At 41.2% G+C, this 23312-nt stretch overlaps 2 protein-coding genes across 2 annotated transcripts in view; both read left to right on the top strand.

Annotated features, from left to right (window-relative positions):
- The first annotated feature begins 606 nt into the window (after nucleotides 1–606).
- LOC107288725 (acylamino-acid-releasing enzyme) lies at nucleotides 607–12869 on the top strand. Its single transcript, XM_015817369.1, has 22 exons — nucleotides 607–681; nucleotides 2337–2466; nucleotides 3223–3349; nucleotides 3951–4041; nucleotides 4323–4398; nucleotides 5103–5260; nucleotides 6160–6297; nucleotides 6905–6996; nucleotides 7477–7517; nucleotides 7603–7724; nucleotides 8276–8336; nucleotides 9026–9123; nucleotides 9478–9529; nucleotides 9712–9800; nucleotides 9991–10129; nucleotides 10270–10353; nucleotides 10450–10530; nucleotides 10955–11043; nucleotides 11457–11647; nucleotides 11728–11830; nucleotides 11939–12045; nucleotides 12241–12869. The coding sequence occupies exons 1-22, from the start codon at nucleotides 670–672 to the stop codon at nucleotides 12341–12343; spliced, it is 2184 nt and encodes a 727-aa protein (XP_015672855.1). The 5' UTR covers nucleotides 607–669; the 3' UTR covers nucleotides 12344–12869.
- A 3060-nt stretch (nucleotides 12870–15929) lies between these two features.
- The window catches only part of LOC107288723 (acylamino-acid-releasing enzyme), a 24874-nt gene continuing 17491 nt past the window's right edge, over nucleotides 15930–23312 (top strand). Inside the window, exons 1-8 of the mRNA XM_015817367.2 lie at nucleotides 15930–15962; nucleotides 16126–16246; nucleotides 18271–18397; nucleotides 19018–19105; nucleotides 20052–20199; nucleotides 21452–21500; nucleotides 21671–21758; nucleotides 22296–22371. Coding sequence (XP_015672853.2) covers nucleotides 15930–15962; nucleotides 16126–16246; nucleotides 18271–18397; nucleotides 19018–19105; nucleotides 20052–20199; nucleotides 21452–21500; nucleotides 21671–21758; nucleotides 22296–22371 — 730 coding nt within the window. The remainder of the gene's footprint in view (nucleotides 15963–16125; nucleotides 16247–18270; nucleotides 18398–19017; nucleotides 19106–20051; nucleotides 20200–21451; nucleotides 21501–21670; nucleotides 21759–22295; nucleotides 22372–23312) is intronic.

Here is a 23312-nt window from a genome sequence, read left to right as displayed (position 1 = left end):
CAGAGCTAAATGAGCACACCTTTCGGAAAACGGGTATTCCCCCCCCCCGGCACACACACGGTGGCACCCCTCTTTCAATCACTGAAACGACCGCACCTTTTTCTAAGGACGCACGGCTCCTGAAGCCACGCCCAGCTCTCTCCCCAATCCTCACGGCCCTAACGTTTCCCAAACGCTGTATGGGCAGCTGACGTTTAAGAGGCTAAAGCAGGGGTAGGCAACCTCGGCTCTTTTATGACTCATGGACTTCAACTCCCAGAATTCCTGAGTCAGCTCTGCTGACTCAGGAATTCTGGGAGTTGAAGTCCATGAGTCATAAAAGAGCCGAGGTTGCCTACCCCTGGGCTAAAGGTTTGCTGGCTTCGAAAAAAGTAAGCCCCGCCCTTCTTCTGAGCGGATTGGGCAAAGGACGCCTGAACTCACGATACCTTGGGTCCAAAGCCTGCGCGTCCCCGCCCAGCCGCCCTTCCGCCCGCCCTGTTGGGGCTCAACCGCCTCTCCGGGTAGAGAAAAGCTTGCCAGCTATCCTCTACGGGCTGGCTCTGTTTGACGGACAGGCCCAGAGCCAATAAGAACAAAGTAGCTCAAAGGCGCTGCTCCTCCTTCTCGAGGGGAATCGAATTGGAGCTTCCGCGACTTCTCGGGAATTGGAGCGACGATCAGAGGACCATGGAACCCCCGGTGAGGGATCGTCAGGGGCCGGACACGCGTGTCAGTGAACGGCGGGTGCGTAGGCAGCTCCCTGTGCGCATTGCACGGCACTTCCTCCAAAGGTCGTAGTGTGATGGGGATGGCGTGAGTAGCTCTTTCCCTCCGCTTGGAGCGAGAGCGATGGGGGGGGGGGAATGTGAAGTCTGGAATTTCTCTTCGCCTTTCTTTCCATGCTATTTCTGGGAAAGCCTGCCTTGATCCCTCTTCCGGTACCTTCTTAACATCACATAGCGGGCAGCTCAACAGGTGAAACTTCTCTATGCGTATCACAGGTAGAGCGACACGCTTTCCTTTAAGGTTTCTTGCTGTGGGAAAGTTACCAATTTATCTCCTTTTCCATTGAAAAAGTCTCTTTTCATAGCCATGAAATGGGGTCTCTTTATCCTCAGAAGAATAAAGATGTCATGAGCTGAACTTACCTTGATTGTGCTGACGCAGTCCTCATGAAACCCTACTTTTAAATATTCATTGTTTGCACTTTTCTTTTGGGATTGCTTGCTCCTCTTAGAGCAGGACATGCGGTAAGGGCATTCAGGACCGGTCCCCTGTTACCAATTTTATGTATTTTAGTATTCCTGTTACTATTTCTGTTACCATTTGTGCATTTCAGAGAAACAGTTTCCGTCCATTGGTTCCTGTTGGTGAACCGGCTGAGTGGCAATGAATGAGATGAGGTGGGGCTGAGTTTGCAAGTAGCTTTGGTCTGGCCAATTCACTCTATTCATTCTCACATCAGGATTCAGTTTGGCATTTTCATCTGAATGCACCATGTACAAAAAGATAAAGACAAGTATGTACAAAAAGATAAAGACAAAGGACAGCAGTGATATAATTCTGTCCTTCATGGTGATTTGGAAGGGAATAAAGGTCAGGAACTACTAATGGAATCAAGTTATATCGAGAGCCAATACTTCCCAGCTTGCTGAGTGCAAACCGCCATAGTGCTCCCAGCTCATCCATTTCATGACCCTGCTTTTCACTCAAACAATTTTTATAACTTGACTTCATGCCATCAAGTCGTTTTCGACTCCTAGCAATAGATTTTCTCCATGGCAATCTATCCCTAATCTTTTATTTCAGGACCTCAAGGGTGCAGTCATTGTCACTGTAACTGAGTCCATCCATCTTGCTTCTGCCATCTTCTTCCCTTCCACCTTTCCCAGCATTTGAGCCTTCTCCAGAAAGCTGGATCTTTGCATAATGTATCCAAAAAAGTAGGATAATTTGAGCTTGGTCATTTATGCCTCAAGTGAGAACTCTGGGTTGATTTGTTCAATGATCCATTGGCTTGTTTTCTTGGTTGTCCATGCTATTCTCAAACATCTTCAATACCAAAATTCAAATGCCTCAATACTCTTCCAATTCTCCTTCAAAGTCCAACTTTCACTTCCATAGAGTGTCACAGGGAATGGCTTCCATGATTCTGGTCTTTGTAGGTATAGACACATCATGCCATTTATGTTTTCCAAGGCTTTTGTGGCTACTGTAACAAGTATTAGTCTGTGACATAGTTCCTTTACTGTTTATTGCTTGCTCCTTAACTGTTGACATGCTGGTGATGCCCTTCTCTTGAGTCCATCCCAACTAATTATGGTCCTTTATTTCTTTATATTTGTAATGTATAGTTGCTGGGTGATACAGAAGAAATAGCTGCTTTGTACCGTGATCTGAGCCAGTATCCTTCCCTTTCCCATGCTTGCATTGGACCTGAGGTAACAACTCAGTATGGTGGCAAACATTGCAATATTTATACAGGTAAGCTATTTAAAGTTGAACCCACATCATTGGGTTTATATTTGGCTCCACAGAATTTAAATATCTATTGTGCAATATTGTTATCAAGGGTCAAATGTAACATTGGGCCCTCAATCCCATAAAACAGGGGTGTCAAACTCGCCACGTCACGTGACATGTCGTGATGTATCATGAATTTTTTCCCCTTGCTGGAGCTGGGATGGGTGCGGCTTCTGCATGACACATCTGGCCCACGGGCTGGCAGTTTGACACCCCTGCCATAAACAAAGTAAATCAGATTAAGCATAAGCATTACTTTTTTCTAGCTCTGTGTTTGATTGACATCTCTCTTCTTTCCTGATGATCCCAAGAGATTAAAACTCAAAAACAGTAACTGTAAGAGTTTCTATTGCAGACAAAAGATGAAAAGGGTAGGTTGTTACTGCCAACTATAATTTCTTTTGTGTTTCCCCTATTGAATGATGGTGGACTTTTTTTAAAACCACCACACTAAAAAAGAGTATGTTCTATTAAAGAAAGCATAATGAGTGACAATTTCCTTAATCAAAGCACATGGCTTATCAACTGCATTGGGAAGGTTACACAATACTTCAAACGTAAGCTAAGGAAACCATTTGATAACTTGGTGCAGTGTGTGAATCCAGTCCTGATAGTGATTCTTTGCATTCAATGAGGAGGATTTTTTCTATTGTGCTGGACTAAACAGAAGTAGAACTCTTTATGTAAATCATATAATAGTAAAATCTTTACTTACAGAGTGGTCGCAGCGGGACTTGGAAAGAGCTGAAAATGTGAAATTCTGCCGTCAATACCTTGTTTTCCATGACAACCAGTCCGTTATTTATTCTGGCCCCTCAGGCAATTGCACTGAAGTCAAAGGAGAGTAAGTCTAGACTGCATTGGCCTCTCCTTGCTCCTGACCCAAGGAACATTTGAAGTATATTACTTAAATTGATCAGGCATTTATTGGGACTAATTTGAGGATTCCCACCGTGGGCAGGGGATTGTTTAAAAGCCAGTTTTGAAGAGCCAGTTTGGTCTAGTGCAGGGGTAGGCAACCTTGGCTCTTTTATGACTCATGGACTTCAACTCCCAGAATTCCTGAGCCAGCACAGCTGGCTCAGGAATTCTGAGAGTTGAAGTCCCCGAGTCATAAAAGAGTTTAAGGTTGCCTACCCCTGGTCTAGTGGTTAAGACACCAAGCTAGAAAATGGGAGATTGTGAGTTCAAGTCCCAGTTTAACCATGAAAACCAATTGGGTGACTTTGGGCCAGTCACTCGCAGGCCAACCCACATGATAGATTTGTTATTATGGGGGGGAAAGGAAAAAAGTCTATTGGATATGTTCACTGCCTTGAATTATTTGTAAAAATAATAAAGGCAGGATACAAACAAAAAGATGCCTAGGTCCATTTTGCCCTATGATTTTATGGTTCTATATTTATAGAATATATATTATACATCTATATATATTTTCCATCTAGACTGCTTAGTCGGGATTCTCCAAGTGGGACTCAAAAAGCCGTTCTGCGAAAGATGAGCAATAGCAAAGGCGAGGAAAAACAGTTCTTGGAGGTATGTCTGCCTGTTTCACTCCTGCTCAGTAAGGCTTCATAGCTTGTGGGTAGCAATAGGCGTCCTTCATTCTTTCTACTTTTATCGCATTAAATTGCTTCTGTCTGTGGAAGCAATATTGCAGCAGTTAGGATTTGTGGGCCTTTGATTTATTTTCCCTGCAGGAAAGGAAACTCTGCAGTTTTCTCCCATCCTAAGGGCACTGTCAGGGAAGCCTTAATTAGTGACTTCAGTGAGGAAGAAGCTCTGTGACTTAAACTGAAGTGTCTCTGCTCTCATAGGTGTGGGAAAAAAACCGGAAGGTGAAGAGCATCGAGTTGACAGCTCTAGAGAAGCATGGCCAAGTATATGATGACGGTAAGGCTTTCTATAAGTTTCAGTTTCTGTTTTCAGTTCCTAAGAGGCAAGAAATCAGCGCTAGATAATGATAAATAAGAGGAAAATCTTGGCTAATCTATATAAATAAAAATGTAAATGTTCGTTTGTTCAAAATCTTAAATCTCCGAAAGTTCTTCACCGATTGCTTTGAAATTTTGACACAACGTTGCATTCGAATACGCGCGTGTTTTTATATACCTACTATTATATAGATGTCACACCTGTGACAGGTAAAAACATGCTTTTTTTAAAAAAACAGCGCCATCTGTTGGATGTAAAAACTGAGCCACAAGCATTGTGAAATTAAATATATTATAAACATGCGCTTTCTCTTTTCTTTCTTTTCCATTTAACCAGACTGAGCCACAGCAACGCATGGCCGGGTACAGCTATCTTGGAAAAGAAAGTCTTGAGTCTTTTAATATATTTGAGGGATGGTTTAGAGAATCCAAAATCATGTTTGGGTGATAGAAAGATTTTAAAACTATGCCCGCCAGGCTGTTGCTTTCTGATAGAAGCTAATGGGATGCTGCCTTAGGGAAGAAAATGCATACGCTTTGAGCCTACCGGGGTGTTGGACTCGATGACCTCCAAGGTCCCTACCAACTTATTATTATTATTATTATTATTATTATTATTATTATTATTATTATTATTATTATTATTATTATTATTATTCCCAGATCAGTTTGGCTGTTTGGCCTGGTCACACTCAGAGACTCATCTTCTCTACGTGGCAGAAAAGAAGCGTCCCAAGACAGAGTCTTTCTTTAAGCCCAGAGCCCCTGAGCTGAACACTGAAGAGGATCTGGCCAAGGCTGAACGAGACAAAGCAGTAAAGGTGGGGTGGACATTCTCTTTTATGATTTCCCAGGAAGCCAGCCTTTCTGTTTTCCTTGATCTAAAAAAGCTGTCACGCTGCCCTTTTAACAATCTGGGCAGGAAATAATGCAAAAATCAAGTTTTCAGAACTCTGATTAGTAATTCATCCATCAAAGGGAAGTTGTACAACATTCAATAAATCCCTGACTTTCAAAAGAGCCTCCAATATATAGACAATTTATAGTGACAAAACTCTCTTCCAGTTTCTTAAAGTCCTAGAGTAAAGGAGGTTGAAACTTCCCATTTCCATGACTGCAGGGTTTTTTTTTATTATTTTTATGAGCATCTGCATCTGTTCATTCTTTTGGTAACTGCTGCTTAACTTATTAGCAGTGCGAGAACCAACTTTTAAAGAGCAACTTGATAACCTGAATAGGTCTGTTTGAGTGCTTTGGTGTTTAAGTCATTAAATCAGCCAGCAACCTAATTTTCAAGTTCCGGATAGCATCCTGTCTCTTAAGAAGTGTTCATGTTGTTGCCTGTTCTTTTGGTTGAAAGTGAGCTCTTTGCTGGGTGTGCAGTACTTGATATCATCCTCCAGCAGAAAACATCACAGTCTTTTTGCCATCATGAAAATAGCATTAATATGTGATGCTTTGGGAATCTGATGCTTGCATCTTGGCTTGATCTGAAGTAGCAACTATCTTCTACAGCAGTTTACTCTAAGATGCTGTGACCTGCTGTAAAATTGCATCTATAAGAAAGGTATGCCTTAAAACATTCTTGATCTTGACAGATGTAAGGTTAGAGCCAGTACTGCAAATCAGGGCCATCTGCCAGACAGGTGAAAATCCTTTTTGCTATCATGCCAAGTATCTCGGGAAATCTGTTTTTATGTTGTTTTTCTGCCTTTCTCAGGGGGAGCAATTTGTATTTTATGAAGACTGGGGGGAAACTCTGGTAGCTAAGAGTATCCCTGTACTGTGTGTATTGGACATTGAGAGCAATAATGTTTCTGTGCTAGAAGGAGTTCCAGAACATATCTCACCTGGGCAGGTCAGTACAGAGCACTTGGAACGTGGGGTGGTTGATTACCTGCAGCCTAATTATGGCTGAATGTATATACGTTTGCTATATCTTGTTGCAAAGAATATAATAGCTATGCTACAACTACCTCGAAGAGAGACAGTTTGGTGAGGTGGTTAAGGCATCATGCTAGAAACGGGAGATGGTGAGTTCTAAATGGTGTACCGCTTTGGGCACAAAGCCAGCTGGGTGACCCTGAGCTAGTCACTTTCTCTCAGCCCTAGGAAGGAGGCAATGGCAAACCACTGTGAAAAAACCTTGCCAAGAAAACTGCAGGAACTTGTCCAGGCAGTCGCCAAGGACACAGTTGAATGGAAGAAATAAAAGCTGCAATGCAATGAAAGATTCATCCTTTGGCAGGCAGAGAAATTATTTTTCTGGAAATAGCATCTTAAATCTCCCACATCAGATTCCCAGACAAAGGGATGGGTTGTGTTTCCTGTTCACTCAATGCAAATATTGGTGTGGGGTTTTTTTCAAGCTACCCTGTCTTTCTATGTTGAAAGATGATTTCTGAAGTAAAATCTTAACTTTGCCCACCTCTGCAAACTTAACATTGTCTTCTCTCTGCTTCAAGGCTTTCTGGACTCCAGGTGACACAGGAGTGGTATTCACTGGCTGGTATCACGAGCCTTTCCGTCTAGGCTTGAAACACTGCATCAATCGCAGGTGAGTTTCGTTTAGAAACTGAGGAGGAATCCAAGTGGGACTTGACTGTTTAGATTGCAGGAAGTGTACAAAATCCAATAGTAAACAGATAAACTCAGGAGAACTTAGAAGTCCTTTTCCCCAGGATAATTTGGGGTATAGTATTGGTTGTCTCCAAAAATAGCACTTAAAGAGAAAAGGTATTATGGTCTTCATGACTTGTGGTATCTACCATCCAGTGTGATGAAGCAACATCCCGGAGTACATAAGGATTATTTTTTCATTCTAATATTGTCCATTTCTAAGATTATAATCACTCTGCTATGAGCAGGGGTGGGGTGGGGTGTCAGCTGGACAAGGCAGACTATTCCTTTTTCTGTTTAAGGGTTGAATAAAATGGTAGCTTAATTTTAAAAGAAAGGGATATCTCTATCCTTTTCCTGACCAATCTTATATGATCCCTTCCTACGTTACCACCAGCTGTTTCCCTTCTGCCCCCAGATCATCACTTTTCCATGTCGATCTGACAGGCGGTCAATGTGGTGAGTACAGGAATCCATCTTATCTCTCAGTCAGTGCATGCTGGTGGTGATTTCTCTTAATTCATTACCTCCCCTCCTATTACAGAACTGTTGTCAGATGATAACAAAGCCATTTGGTCTCCACGGTTGAGCCCAGACCAATGTCGCATTGTATATCTGGAGAATCAGGCTTCTGGACCTCATCAGCAGTGTAGCCGTATCTGCATGGTGAGCACTGATTTTGAACTATTGGCACAAAACAATTTCAGGTAACCTGATTGCATCTAGCCAAGTCATTTATTTAGTCTTTAATTTATACACGACTTTGAACCTCGAATATTGTGGTCAGAGTTCTAAATGATCCTGAGTTAGTTTGATCTGATTAGACTAGGAACTTCTGCGTGGCTGTTATGGATCAGGAGGGTTGGTTCTTCAACAACCTTGTGAGAGAAATGGAGGCAGAAGTCTGTAATGAAAGTAAGAAGAATGAGGTCAAGTGTTTTTCTACATGGAACAATTTTGTTTGGTCTTCCAAACTTGGAAGTGATTATATCTTTTGCTGCAGGAGAAATAAGTCAATAGATTTATGAAGCATTTCGGTATAACTTTATTTATTGTATATATTTTCTCATTCATACACTACCGCACTCTATTCTGATTCCTAGTGGTTAGCAACATGGCTTTCCATGACATTTCTTAATTTGAGAACAGGAAGTAAAATATAGGCCAGGTTGTTGTTCCTGCCACATCCCAGTTTGATGTCTTGACCTTTTTTTCAGTATGATTGGTACACAAAGCTCACTTCCGTGATAGTGGATATTGTCCCTCGACAGATCCAGGGTGAGTAATAACGATACAAATGGCATTCTGAACTATGGATTTTTTGCTCCAGATGAATCTGTGACGGGAGGAGCATTAGCCACAAAAATCTATCCTTAATTCTACCTTCTAAAAACAAGAAATAATTTAGTGGCTGGGAAATGGCATTCATTTTTTTTAATGCAAGGGATGACTTCAGGGTTCCTTCCATGATTCCTTCCAGGAATCTTTCAATCTTTGTAAATCCTGATATACTTACAGTGCTGCTGAGTATTTTCTATAGGAGTTTCATCCCTTCCCTGGCACTTCTTGGAAGGATCGTGTTAAGATGTTTACATTGCCAGTCTAGGAAGTGCTTAAAAAAGAAATATTTATAAAATAAATAAAGCCCAACCCATATGTCTGTCATATTTTCTTTAAAAATAAAAGTTGAAAAGAATCCCTTACTAGCGCTCACGTTAATAAGTATATTGCTTATTCAAATAGGCCAATCTGGAAGAAAGGTGGGTTTTTTCAAAAAAAAAAACCCTGGAAAATGCCAGATCTGAAATCTGGTAAACAAAAGGGGATTTGTGAACACCTGCACATATCTATCCTAAATATGTAGAATGCAGAACATTTAGAGAATCTGGTGAAATATAGTTCCCAATGGAGCCTTTCTAACTTCATGAAAACAGCTGCTGCCTGCATGAATTTGTTCTCTCTTGCAGATGGATTTGCTGGAATATATAGCACAGCACTGCCTGAGCGTTGCTGGGCAGCAGACAGTCAAAGAGTTGTTCTGGACACAACTCAGCGCAGCAGGCAGGTAAGGATATTGCTGGATTGTTAGGCTGAGCCAATAGTATTTTGCACAAACTAAATTTATCCTAGCTGGCTAACCTCTAAAGGTTCTTCCGGATGATCTTTAAGTATTAGGTCTGTTGAATCAAGGAATAACCTAAACTTAAAGTCACATGGAAGTCTCCAAATTGATCTAGGATTATAATGACATCTATAGAATTGGTTATGGGTTATGTGCATCCTGGCATTTGTTGTCTTTTCTTTATTTTCCTTTCTCTTCTATACTATTCTCAGATGTTTAATTTGTTATAAATTGTGGTGTGAGAAATATATAAATATATGTGCACAGTAGATCCTTCATATGCTGCTTTTTCCCTAGGAGCTGATTGTGGTGGATATGGCATCAAAAAGTGTATGTTCACTCACCAAAGGTAAGTTTAAAATTTTCCTTATCTCAGTAACTGGACGCTGTTACCTAGCTGAAACATCTCATGGGAAAAAATGCTAATATATTAGCTTAGAACCAAACTGGCAAATTAGGCATACTTCTGCTTGAATAAGGAGGTTATCCCGACAGGAGCATTGATATTATTTTTTACCTTTCCTAAACTAGGTTCTTCTCTTGGAAGCTGGGTGCTGCTCACCATTGACAGAGATCTGATGGTGGCCAGATTCTCCACGCCTAACTCTCCTCCTATTCTTGTAAGTTCTGTGTGGTTAGACATTTAACAAAGGAACCTGTGTTGGAAATCCTTCAGCTTAAATGTCATGGATAAAAAAATGTTTGTACTTTCTACCCAACATCAATTTAAATTCTGCATATCCAAATGTTATTGATCAAATAACATAGGATCTGATGCTGGATATCTCTTAATAATTTATATTTCTGCAGATGGTAGCTTTTCTGCCTCCTGCAGGCAAGGAAGCGGATGTGAACTGGGTATGTCTGGAAGAAACCAGCCCAATTCAAGGTATTAGTTGGGATGTCCATATTCTTCAACCTTCTCCAGATCAAGACAATCCCCAATACAGTGAGTATCCTGAGGGGAAATTTGGACCAATGTAACCATCTGTTATTTCTATGCTTCAATCTGAGTTGCTTTTCTACAGAAAAAATTGAGAGGCCGATAGTGATTTTCCTTAACCTGCAAATTATTACCTGTATTCCCAGGAGGTCTGGATTTTGAAGCCATACTACTCAAGCCCACTCAGGTACCAGAGCAAACCAAACTTCCATTAGTGGTGTCACCACATGGTAAGTTGCTTGTTTTCTTCCCTTCCCTTATCCTGGTACTGTAATGTCATTCCCTCATCATTCATCTGAGCTTGACTCCATTCTTTTTCTTGAAAGGAGGCCCGCATTCAGTGTTCACCACCACCTGGATGCTGTATCCAGCAGTGCTCTGCCGAATGGGATTTGCTGTGTTATTGGGTGAGTAATAATCTCTTTCAGACACCAAGATGTCCACTGGGTCATCAGGCATAAGGACTGTAGTCAGAGGTACATGCCCTGGGCAGCCATCAGATCCTCCTTTAAGCAAGCAGCGATAGATTATAGTGCTATGATAGTCAGTTCAGAACTCTTGACGTGGACATTATTTTATTATTCCCCAACCTTGTGCTTCCAGATGTCCATGGGCATAATCTCCTAGCAGTCTCAGCCACACAATCATATTCACAAGAAGCTGGAGTCTTTTGATACTGGGAGTATGTCAAGGTTGATTCCAATAGTAAAATCCAAAGCTTCTAAAATTATGGGAGGCATTGTTCTACGCAATGAAATCTTGCTGAGGCAAATAAGTTTGAAAACAGAGAAAGGTTGGCTACCTTAATATTATGCTTTTCCTCCCTTTAAGTGAATTATCGAGGATCTTTGGGCTTTGGCCAGGATAGTGTGGATTCACTACCAGGAAATGTGGGTTGCCAGGATGTCAAAGATGTGCAGGTAAGGAAGTCCCTTCCTCCATTTCCAACAAGAGTGTTTGAAACCTTCACTACATGGAGAAGTGTAAATATTTACTGTAGCAAGAAGGAGATTCAATTGTCACCAAGGAGAATGGCTGTTTATATTCCCTTGCCATATAAAACTCTCAGTAGATAACTGTGAAATTCTTGCAAGACTGTACCTCCTCTAGAGATATGTGTAATGTATTTGTTCTTATATATACAAGAACAGGAAACATTAACACAAGGGGCTATCCAAATGTAAGTTGTACTTTTCAAGGTACACATTGAGATAATCTATCATATTCCTATCAGAACTCAGCTAAACATTTGGAGTGGATTGCTTTGTCCAAATGTCTGTTTAAGATGCCATAGTCCTTGCTCCTTTAGTAATTGTAAATCTTCTCCTTGTAGTTCTGTGTAGAGCAGATGTTACAGAAAGAACCTCTGGATTCAAAGAGAGTAGCTTTGCTTGGAGGATCTCATGGAGGTTTCTTATCTTGTCATCTCATTGGCCAGTACCCTGGTACATATAAAGCCTGTGTGACCAGGAATCCTGTAGTCAATATGGCCTCCATGATTGGAAGCACCGATATTCCTGATTGGTGAGTAATTATGATCAGTTGTGTTCTCCCTTTTTAGCAGAAGCTATCATTACTGATGACTACTCTGTGGCTTCTTCTAGGTGCTTGACTGAGGTTGGGCTACCCTATGACCAAGCTGCTCTCCCAGTTCCTGAACAATGGGAAAAGATGCTGCTTCATTCACCTATGCAGTATGTTGACAAGGTACAACACATCTTTCCCTCTCTTTTTGTATATCCATTACTCTCAGATTCTCATATTTCTTTCTAAGTTTCAGTGCTCTGATTTCCACCTTACATTCTTTCCCCTTAGGTTCAAGCACCAGTTCTCCTGTTGATTGGAGAAGAAGATAGACGAGTTCCCCCCAAGCAAGGCTTGGAATATTATCGTGCACTTAAGTCCAGGGGTATTCCAACCCGGTAAGCATCTTGGGGTAGACTTGCAAAAACTGGGGGTCTACAAGAGGCCATGAGGTTACGAGATCAGGGAGAATAGAAATACATGCAACTGGGGGGGGGGGGAGGAAAATTATAATCTGGGCAGAAGATGGGGTGAAATAATGATAGGGAGGGAATTGAATATTAGCTGATGCCTGTGTCTCTTCATATTTCTAGGATGTTGCAGTATCCAAGTGATAACCATGCACTATCCAGTGTGGAAGCTGAGGCAGACGGTTTCATGAATATTGCACTTTGGCTTCTCCGACACTTGAAATAACAATTCCAGAAGCTTCCTCTTTTTGGTCGAGGCCAGCTAACAGAAAGTCAAGTCTCTTCAGTCTGAAAGACCTTCTAGTAGCTGATTGGTACTCTGATCTCTAGTCTCCAAAGTGTGAACAGGCACATAACAATGTGTGCATCATCCTCTAGGCCTCTCAATTGTGCTAGAGAGAGAAGCTACAAAGGCCAAATATATCATTTTGCCAAATTTAACATTTTATCAATAATATCACCCTTAGGGTAACTATGCAGAATTGTCAAGTACTGGAGCACTGATAAATATTCTCATTAGATGGTATTAGAATCTCTGTAATGCCATTTAAATGATTGGAGCTAAACTGAAAAGAATGAATTTCAAAAATCAAGCTGCAGAATATATTCTTGAGATGAATCTTATTAATTTCTATAAATCCAAATTATGTAGTTTAAGTACTTAGATTGGGAATGACTGGAATGCAGTATTTTGGAGAAGTGATGTAAAATCATTAACCTGAAATTTAAAGAATGAAGTTATGCTTCACAAAATTAAGTTTCTTGATGGCTTTGGATTGGAGAAATCTGATTTTGTGGTGTATGTGACAAGAATCTGGGCGTGCTTGTTGAGCACAAGTTAAACAGAGCCAGCGGTGTGGTGCAGCTACTAAAAAGGCAAATGCTACCTCAGAGAGTGTGAACAGGAACACAGTCCAGACCATAGGAAGTAACTGTTCTACTCTACTCTGCCCTTGTCAAAACCCTTTTGAAGAACTGGGTTTCAAATAGCATAGTAACATGGAAGCAAGTTCAGAGGAGGGCTACCAAGATGGTGAACGAACTGGAAATCATGTTTAGTCTAGAGAGAGACAACTCAGGGAAGATATGATAGCAGTCATCACATATCTGAAGAATTGTTTCACAGATGAGAAAATTGATTTACACTGTTTCCCCAGAGAGCAGGAGCAAAACCAAAGATTAAAACTACAGTGAAGCAGGTTCAGGCTAGACATTAGGAAGAACTTCCTGATTGTATTACTTGTCAGCCAGTGGTAAGTTCTTCTTTACTAGGGTCTTCAAGCAGTAGTTGGAAGCTCGTCTGTCACACATACTACGGTGGATCCAAGACTCAGCAGATTGGACTAGGTGACTTCTTTGGTTCCTTCCAAATCTGATTCTATAAATCTATTTGACAGTGAACTTTAATAGCTGTAGTAATAAGTCACAGCATGTTAAGGGTTATCTAGGAAAGAAAAATAATTCTCTACCAGACCAAAGAATTACTGTCACTGCAATCTGTGCACAAACATGTAGTAATAAGCCTTTTTAACAGTATGATTAGCTCTGGAATATGCCTGCTATTTTTTCCTCACACGAAATAGGACATCACACATCTTTGTTCACAGAGAAAGAATTATTTAAAAGAATCTAAATGAGAAAATAACCTGTTACTTGTTCTATTTATAAAATCTCATCTTTTTCCATCTGAAAGGAATGGTTAAATTAAAATATACTCCTTCATAGGATAGTTTCTGATTTACTGAAGACCAGTGATTTGAACAAGGACTTCAATCTGTATTGTGTTGTTTCATACTGCACTGCTTTATTTTTGGTTTGTAGTGATGCTGCACTGAGTAATGTATTGCAGGCCATGGGTTATACGAATGTGCCATAAATGAAATTTTTGTTGAGATTTTTATTGAAATAACTATTTGATCTTTGCCACTTGCTTCCAGAACTGGATATTTCCTGACCCTTGTTTACTTTTCTGGCAAAAGCAAATGTGTTGAAGGAGATGCACATGGTGTTAGCATGGGCAATTTAGCTGGGTGAACTTGTGTGTGTCATACATATATACCAGTAGCACATACAATGCAAGGTTGTCCTCAGTCTACAACCATATTGGAGCTTGCCCAAGGTAGTTCTCAATTTACAACTGAAGGAGTGGTAAGTTGCCTACCCAGTAAGTTGTGACAGTAGTAAAGGAGTTCACCACCTGACTATACCTGGTTTTATGACATTTTTTTGCAATGGCCATTAAGTGAACACAGTCATAACGCAAACCTATTGTTCACTAAAGGCCATTTTGCTGAAAACAAAAATGCCGATTTTCAGCAAAAACATCCTAAAATGCAGTCATGTGACCACAGGGCGCAGCAAATAGCCAAAATTGCAGGCTGGTTGCTAACATGGTCATGTGACTGTGAACTTCAGAATTAGATCATTAGTGTTTTTTTGGGGGGGATGCCATTGTAACTTCAGTCTCTAAGCATCTGGATGTAAGTCAAAGACTACCTGTATTCAAACATACGTGATACACAAGGTTTCCTCTGATCAAATAATTAACATAAATTGGGGATGTGCAGTTTATATTCTTTATAATAGGAGAATATGGGCTGTTGGTTTGATCTCTGACCTTGGCGATTTGGCTGCAAACGTTTTGTCTCCATTGGGGGGGGGGGGAGACATCTTCAGTGCGCTTTGAAGATGTCTGCCCTGAATGGAGACTAACATTTGCAGCCAAATTGCCACACTCAGAGATGAAACCAACAGCCCAACTACCAACCGGAGCTACTACCGTAATATTCAAACACATAGGATAATATAAACAGATTATATTCTCCACAACTGAATTTAGCCTCTAGCCTCAGTGTTGAATATTTCCTTCTCTTCTGCCCGAACACGTTCTAGAGTGCTTTACAAATGAATCAAATCAGAGAATCTTTGCCTGGGAAGACACAAGTTGAAAGGGGTAATTGGGTGAAAAAGACAAAGGAAAAAAAGCTTATTCTGGTACTGTGATAATACTCTATTCTTATAACTGGTGAACTGAAATGGATAGTGTACATCTATAAGCACCTGGCATGAAAATCAGTTCAAAGAGGAAAAGCAAAAAAATTTAAGATTAATTTGCCAAGTAGAATAAATGCTGGTTTTTCAACAATTATGGTGGCCTTACTTCTAAGGGTTTTTTGTTTTGTTTTGTTTTTTGTTCTTAGGATGCCTACTTTATTTTTTTTCTATTCTGGCAAAAACTACATTGCACGCTTGCAAACTGTCCCATCCTCTTGTAGTCCATTCCACTACAGCTTTTTAGGTTCGCATGACACTGGAACATATGCTAGCCACGCTGCTGGTTTCACGCTACTGTATACCCACGAGCCGAAAACACCTCTACTTTTCCTCTCCGCCTTCCCTTCGCCCGTCCTCCTCTCTGTTCCCATGTTTTGCTCTTTTGACAAGTGATGGGCGGATTGTGTGAATGAGCCCGGGAAGCAAAATATCCGCGACTGGACGTTTAGGTTGGACGGCTGCAGGAGAAGAAAGGGCGGAGGGGAAAGCAACGCGCTGCCTGCATCCCAGGTGCCGCGAGCGCCAGGGGCCAAAGCCGCCCTCTGCCCCCGGGCAGTAAGGAAGACGGGCGAGATGGTGCTGGTCCCGCCTTTGCCATCTGGCGGAGCCAATCACTGCAGCTCTCCCTTATCTCGTGCCCGCTGTGGTACTGCAGCCTTGGCCTTTCCGAGGCTGAGCGGACGCGGCGGGATCGACGGCTTTTGCTCTGCCAAGAGCTTGACAAGTTTTCGGGTGGCGGGAGAAGAGAGAGCGGGCGCATGGCGTGCAGCTCGGAAGGCGCGAGAGAAGCGGTAGGGCGACTTTGAGGAGGGGAGCGTAAAGGAAGGGAGGGAGGCAGAAGTGGCCCCGGACGGTGAAGAAGAAACGGGGGAGCAGCTCCTAAGGAGGCGCCCCAAAACTCCTGGCGCGTCGTTGCTGCCTTGGCCACTCGGTTGCTCTTTCTCTCTCCCCCAGCTGTCTGGCCGAATCGGGGCCGTGTACCAGGAAGTCAGCCGCTTTCCCTCGGTCACTTATGCCAGCGTCGGATCCGAGGTTGCTGCCCGTTGTGGCGCCAAGTGCCTGCCCCTCTACACGGGTGAGCCAGTTCTCCAAAACCCCTGTTTCTTACTCCGCCGGTCCTGGCCCTCAGAGTACAGGTAGTCCTCGACTTACAACAGTTCATTTAGTGACCGTTCGGTTACAACAGCTCTGGAAAAAAGTGATTTATGACCAATTTTCACGCTTAACGGCCGTTGCAGCATCCCCATGATCACATGATCAAAATTCAGAGATTTGGCAACTGATTCATATTAATGATGGTTGCAGTGTCCCGGGGGTCATGTGATCACCTTTTGCGACCTTCTGGCAAGCAAAGTCAATGGGGAAGCCAGATTCATTTAACAACCGTATTACTAATTTAACAATCACAGTGATTCACTTACCAATGGCGGCAAGAAAGGTCGTAAATTGGGGCAAAACTCACATAACAAATGTCTCACTTAGCAACAGAAATCTTGGGCTCAGTTGTGACTGTAAGTAGAGGACTACCTGTAGTTTATGTTAGGAAGGGAGAGGGGTAGCTTTCAGGTTCTTGAACTACGAACGAGGTAACGTTTGAAGTACTTTTTGCATTTTGCAAATGGATGGGAAAATGGGCTGGCACAAGGCCAAACTAATGAATAGTCTACTAGTTGGAGAAACTTTGTGCAGCCTAGCCTGTACCTTCTGTAGTTGTGACTGAGGATGACGGAATCTTGAGGAGGGGAGATTGTGATTGTGAGTTGAGTAGGAAAATAAAATGTAGGCTTATCTCCAGTGTTAATTTTGTTTTGTTACATCCACTTTAGTGATAACCCTAACAGCTGAAAATGCAAAGATCTGCAAGTCTAATATTAAAAGTCAAAGAGCATAATGAAATAATGGCACTAAAATTAAATATAAAGAAGACCAAACTAATGACAACGAGTGGAATAACCAGTCCTACAATTGACAATGAAAGTATCAAAGTGGTGGTAGAGAGCTTCTGCCTTTTAAAATCAACCATCAATAGTAAAGGAACAATCAGTCAAAAATAGGCTGTATTCTAGCACTTGATACAGCAGCCATGAAGGTCTTGGAAAATAATTATCAAATTCCACAATGTGTCTATACATAACAAAGATCAGAATTGTGCAGCCTGTGACATCTATGGAAGTAAAAGTTGGACTTTAAAGAAGCAGGTTAGGAAGAATATTGATCCCTTTGAACTTTGGTGTTGCAGAAGAATACCACGGACGGCCAAGAAAACAAGAAAACAAACCAATGGATCATCAAACAAATCAACCCAGAGTTCTTATTGGAGGCACAAATGATCATGCTCAAATTATTCTATTTAGGACACATATGCAAAGACCCAGCTTTCTGGAAAGATGGAAGGAAAGAGAAGAAGAGGACAACAAGCAGTAGATGGACTCAGTTATAGTGGCAATGAGTGCATTGTGGGAGACTTGATTGACCAGATTAGGGATAAATCATGGAAAAGATCTATCTGTGTAGTCACTAGGAGTCAAAAATGACTAGAGGGCATCTAATCACTTTACTGTTCATTTCCTCAAGTAGGTTTTTAAGACTAAATGCTCCTGGCTTTAGAGAAGTTAAGTTTTAGAGTTTAGATCAAAGCTTGTTAAATATGGAACAGTATACCTTGTCTGAACTTCTACCACAACCAAGACAACAAGACCAATTGACCCAGCAGCTCATATAAGAACAATACAATATCAGACTAGCCTGACTCAGTTCTCACTTTCATTTGAGTTATCAGAGATATCAAAAGAGAAAAGGTATCTAATAAAGGCCAAATTGTATTGGTAATGGATACACCATTGGAAGACCCGTTGGAGATGGTATTTTCTGGATAAAATCTATTGATATGTTCACTGAGTCAACATTGATTTGATGGCACATCATCAGTCATAACTATGCTATATTTCTAAGTGGGCTATCACATTACTTTTTAAAAATATATTTGAACTCAAAAAATTTTAAAGTATAAAATATTAGTCACTTCAAAGACAACAATATTATATACCAAAAACCGGGGCAAGCGTCAGCTTTCTGACTCAACATCCTTCTTTTCTGCAGAGTGGCGCCACCTAGATCTGGAGCGCCATCAGAAACTGCGATTCAGTCGTCAATATATCCTTCACCATGATAGCAGAGCAATTATTTCTGTTACTCCTGTTGGTATGCCAGCTGAGATTCACAATCTGTATGTAAAACATGTTTCCTCATGTCTTTCTCCTTTGGAAGTTCCTGTTCAGCTTATTTTATTTTATTATTTTATTTAAATCAATTTACATGGTCGCCCATCTCACAAATGCAACTCTGGTTAGCTGATAAAGACTAAAAAATACCCAGAGCATTTTACCCCTATCTGACTTCATAGGATAGATACAAACGGTGGAAGCAAGGTAGACCCTGAAATACCTTGGCCACCACTTAGTTTATGCTTAATCAGATACAGTAGAAAAGTTATTAAAGTAAGGATAATTAGCTTTTCTTAACCATGAAGATGGGTGATAAGAGTTCCAAAGACTTATTTCTCCCTGCCATTAACTGCATGCACACTTAGTTTCATGTTGCACCGGTCCAATTTCTATTGATTACACTTCATTCAGGTTCACAGCAAAGGGCTTTCAGCTACCTGAAATTCTTTGGCCAGAGGTGGTAGGGGTTATAGGATTGCATAGGCATCAGCCATGAATTTTCTTCCCTGTGGATCTCTAAAGTAGATAGAAAGGAATAGACTTACCTATATGCTTTTCTTGGAAATTGCTTCCAAGTTGGCTCTCCTGTTTATGTGGCACCCTCTTTTCTCTTGTAATGTAGGCTGCTGACTGGAATGTCTCCCACTGGAAAGTATAAAGCTATTCTCACCCATTATTTGGAAATGGGGCAGAAGCAGGAGGTGCTGGAGGTAAAGTATATGCTATTCACGGCTCTTTCTTCTTACCTGCAAAGAACAAGGACAGCACTGAAAATGTTGCATGCTGAAACTGACTGATATAGATATAGCAGCCTTGGCTATAACATAAAAGTCAGATACAGACTCAGGAGATTCAATAAGGACAAATAAAATATTTGCTTAATGAACCCTATACCAGTGATGGCGAACCTTTTAGAGACTGAGTGCCCAAACTGCAACCCAAAACCCACTTATGCATCGTCGAGTGCCGGGTGGGTGTGGCCCATTGGGTGGCTGTGGCCCATGGAGTGGGTGTTGGCCCATTGGGTGGGCGTGGCTGCAGTGGTAACGGCAGACTGGGTGGGACTAAAAAATTCAATCAATCAGTTCCAACTTTACAAGAACTTCCCCCCCCCCGCGAGAAGTTGAAATTGATTGATTGAACCTTTTTTTTTTGCACACGGCGGCGGAGGCCTAAAGCGAAAAGGTTTTATAAAACCCAGCTGAAGGCCTAGGACTGGGGCGACGATGTGCGTGCCCACAGAGAGGGCTCTGAGTGCCGCCTCTGGCACCCGTGCCATAGGTTCACCACCACTGCCCTATACTGTAGTTGCTGGGCTTTGATCTAAGAAATGTGTATAAGGTTTGCATAGCTAGGGTCAAATATGTATGGAAACTGGTCCTTTGCAGTAATGTACTGGGCATATAAATCATGCTTGTCCCACTATGAATGGTAATTGTTCTACCTAGAATTACAGATCTTAATAGGGAAATGAATTCCAAGTAGTTCAGTATTAATTCACAGTCATCCTTCATTTCCTTGGAGCCCCTCATCATTCACAACTTTTTTGGTGATACCAGTAGAACCAGGAGGAAGAATTCTGATGAGCCTGTTGATTCTTTGGCCTCAGTGTGTGGTGGCAGATTTTGCCCTGTACTGATTTCTGTGTCCCAGCAGGTTTGGAGCAACAGTGGGAGGGTAAGAAATATCAATCTCACAGCGCTGGATAAACATGGCAAAGTGTACACAGATGGTAAGGGCAGTAATAGTAGGCTTGGCCGCATGCTGCTCTCTGCAGGCTTAGCGATGGTGCTTCCTCAGTCCTGTGAGCTCTGCTCTCTACCAGCATAGCACTTGATCATGCTCCTTCTTCCTACTAACATCCCTTTCCCAGTGCCAGAATGAGTTCTCCTAGCTGTCTAGTATTGTATACTTTCTTTTTTCTCGCCTTTTCCGCGGATGGTGGTCTTTGTAAAGAGCTTTGCTGGCTATTGCAGCCTGGAGATTGCAGACTTTCAAATCTTGGTGGCAGATACTGGGTGAAATCCTGCCACGAATGTCACCTATACTTTCCTGCTGCTTTGTCAAGTTAATTGTGTTAATCAGGCTACAATGCTATATTTTGTGAAACACAAATCTCCCTGGCCATGCAGGTTAATTTTTTTCACAACAAGTATAGGTCTAGGCCAGGGTTCCCCAAAGTAGTCAGTATTGATCCCCAAGAGTCAACAAGACTGTCCAAGGAATTGATAAATGTCTGAAGATCAAAAGGGGGTCAATAAAAGTCGGGGGGGGGTTTCAATACATGGTTGATAAATTATAGAAGGTTGATGGGGGTCAAGTAAGCTTTTGGGGTTTCTCTAGAGCTTCAGGCCGGTCCCTAGTCAAGAAGGTGAGGTGCCTAGAAACGAAAAAGGTTATCCAGGGTTGAATGGTCAGCCACCGGTAAAAGCAATCTTGAATTGTCTCTGTCAGCTGTTGGTTTTCAGTCACTGATAAATATAACATTGCTCATCCTCTGCTAGTTCATCTTCACCAATTATTCCTTTGTTGTGGATATTTCAGAGTCTAGTCTCGTATCAGTAATTATATTTTAAAAAAACTTCCATGGCTCTTTTCCAATTGGCTGTCCATTATTTCAAGCAAGAAAAGAGAAGTTCTGATTTCAACTGAATGTTGACTTTTAAATTATTTTGTATAATCATATATATTTGAACACAAAAATGTCTTGTCTTTTTTTACAAATCTACCAGGCATAACAAAATGATCCTTCATGTTGTCCACATTTCTAACATAAACTTGAAGTACCTTTACATAATTTAGACAATTTTCCAATATGTCAATGGTACATCATTTTATAAAATAATCTCTTTTAGATTATAACAAAATGAAAATTTTAGATAATTTAACCACATACCTTCTCACTGCATGTATATTGTTTCCAGAGTTCTTAGCTCATTTTATCATACATTCATTTCAAATTTCAATAAAAGTTTATACATTTTAACAATTANACTGCATGCACACTTAGTTTCATGTTGCACCGGTCCAATTTCTATTGATTACACTTCATTCAGGTTCACAGCAAAGGGCTTTCAGCTACCTGAAATTCTTTGGCCAGAGGTGGTAGGGGTTATAGGATTGCATAGGCATCAGCCATGAATTTTCTTCCCTGTGGATCTCTAAAGTAGATAGAAAGGAATAGACTTACCTGTATGCTTTTCTTGGAAATTGCTTCCAATTGCTTTTCTTGGCTCTCCTGTTTATGTGGCACCCTCTTTTCTCTTGTAATGTAGGCTGCTGACTGGAATGTCTCCCACTGGGAAGTATAAAGCTATTCTCACCCATTATTTGGAAATGGGGCAGAAGCAGGAGGTGCTGGAGGTAAAGTATATGCTATTCACAGCTCTTTCTTCTTACCTGCAAAGAGCAAGGACAGCACTGAAAATGTTGCATGCTGAAACTGACTGATATAGATATAGCAGCCTTGGCTATAACATAAAAGTCAGATACAGACTCAGGAAATTCAATCAGGACAAATAAAATATTTGCTTAATGAACCCTATACTGTAGTTGCTGGGCTTTGATCTAAGAAATGTGTATAAGGTTTGCATAGCTAGGGTCAAATGTGTATGGAAACTGGTCCTTTGGAGTAATGTACTGGGCATATAAATCATGCTTGTCCCACTATGAATGGTAATTGTTCTACCTAGAGTTACAGATCTTAATAGGGAAATGAATTCCAAGTAGTTCAGTGTTAATTCACAGTCATCCTTCATTTCATTGGAGTCCCTCATCATTCACAACATTTTCGGTGATACCAGTAGAACAAGGAGGAAGAATTCTGATGAGCCTGTTGATTCTTTGGCCTCAGTGTGTGGTGGCAGATTTTGCCCTGTACTGATTTCTGTGTCCCAGCAGGTTTGGAGCAACAGTGGGAGGGTAAGAAATATCAATCTCACAGCGCTGGATAAACATGGCAAAGTGTACACAGATGGTAAGGGCAGTAATAGTAGGCTTGGCCGCATGCTGCTCTCTGCAGGCTTAGCGATGGTGCTTCCTCAGTCCTGTGAGCTCTGCTCTCTTCCAGCATAGCACTTGATCATGCTCCTTCTTCCTACTAACATCCCTTTCCCACTGCCAGAATGAGTTCTCCTATCTGTCTAGTATTGTATACTTTCTTTTTTTCTTGCCTTTTCCGCGGATGGTGGTCTTTGTAAAGAGCTTTGCTGGCTATTGCAGCCTGGAGATTGCAGACTTTCAAATCTTGGTGGCAGATACTGGGTGAAATCCTGCCACGAATATCACCCATACTTTCCTGCTGCTTTGTCAAGTTAATTGTGTTAATCAGGCTACAATGCTATATTTTGTGAAACACAAATCTCCCTGGCCATGCAGGTTAATTTTTTTCACAACAAGTATAGGTCTAGGCCAGGGTTCCCCAAAGTAGTCAGTATTGATCCCCAAGAGTCAACGAGAATGTCCAAGGAATTGATAAATGTCTGAAGATCAAAAGGGGGTCAATAAAAGTCGGGGGGGTGTTCAATACATGGTTGATAAATTATAGAAGGTTGATGGGGGTCAAGTAAGCTTTTGGGGTTTCTCTAGAGCTTCAGGCTGGTCCCTAGTCGAGAAGGTGAGGTGCCTAGAAATGAAAAAGGTTATCCAGGGTTGAATGGTCAGCCACCGGTAAAAGCAATCTTGAATTGTCTCTGTCAGCTGTTGGTTTTCAGTCACTGATAAATATTATTATTATTATTATTATTATTATTATTATTATTATTATTATTATTATTATTATTATTATTATTATTTATTATTATTTTAATTTGTATACCGCCCTTCTCCCATAGGACTCAGGGCGGTTCACAGCATATTAAAAACAAATAATATACACAAAATACAAAAAATACAAAATACAAAAATACAAAAAATAAA

Source organism: Protobothrops mucrosquamatus, unplaced genomic scaffold, assembly GCF_001527695.2.
Source record: "Protobothrops mucrosquamatus isolate PMUCROS unplaced genomic scaffold, P.Mucros_1.0 scaffold579, whole genome shotgun sequence".
Taxonomy (NCBI): Eukaryota; Metazoa; Chordata; class Lepidosauria; order Squamata; family Viperidae; genus Protobothrops; species Protobothrops mucrosquamatus.
The sequence above is the reverse complement of the archived record's forward strand: the minus strand, read 5'-3'. Positions and strand labels throughout refer to the sequence as shown.

Coding starts and splice junctions, on each gene's coding strand:
- LOC107288725 (XM_015817369.1), top strand. Junction 2,467..3,222: donor ACATTGCAATATTTATACAG/GTAAGCTATTTA, acceptor CTTTACTTACAG/AGTGGTCGCAGCGGGACTTG. Junction 12,046..12,240: donor TCCAGGGGTATTCCAACCCG/GTAAGCATCTTG, acceptor TCATATTTCTAG/GATGTTGCAGTATCCAAGTG.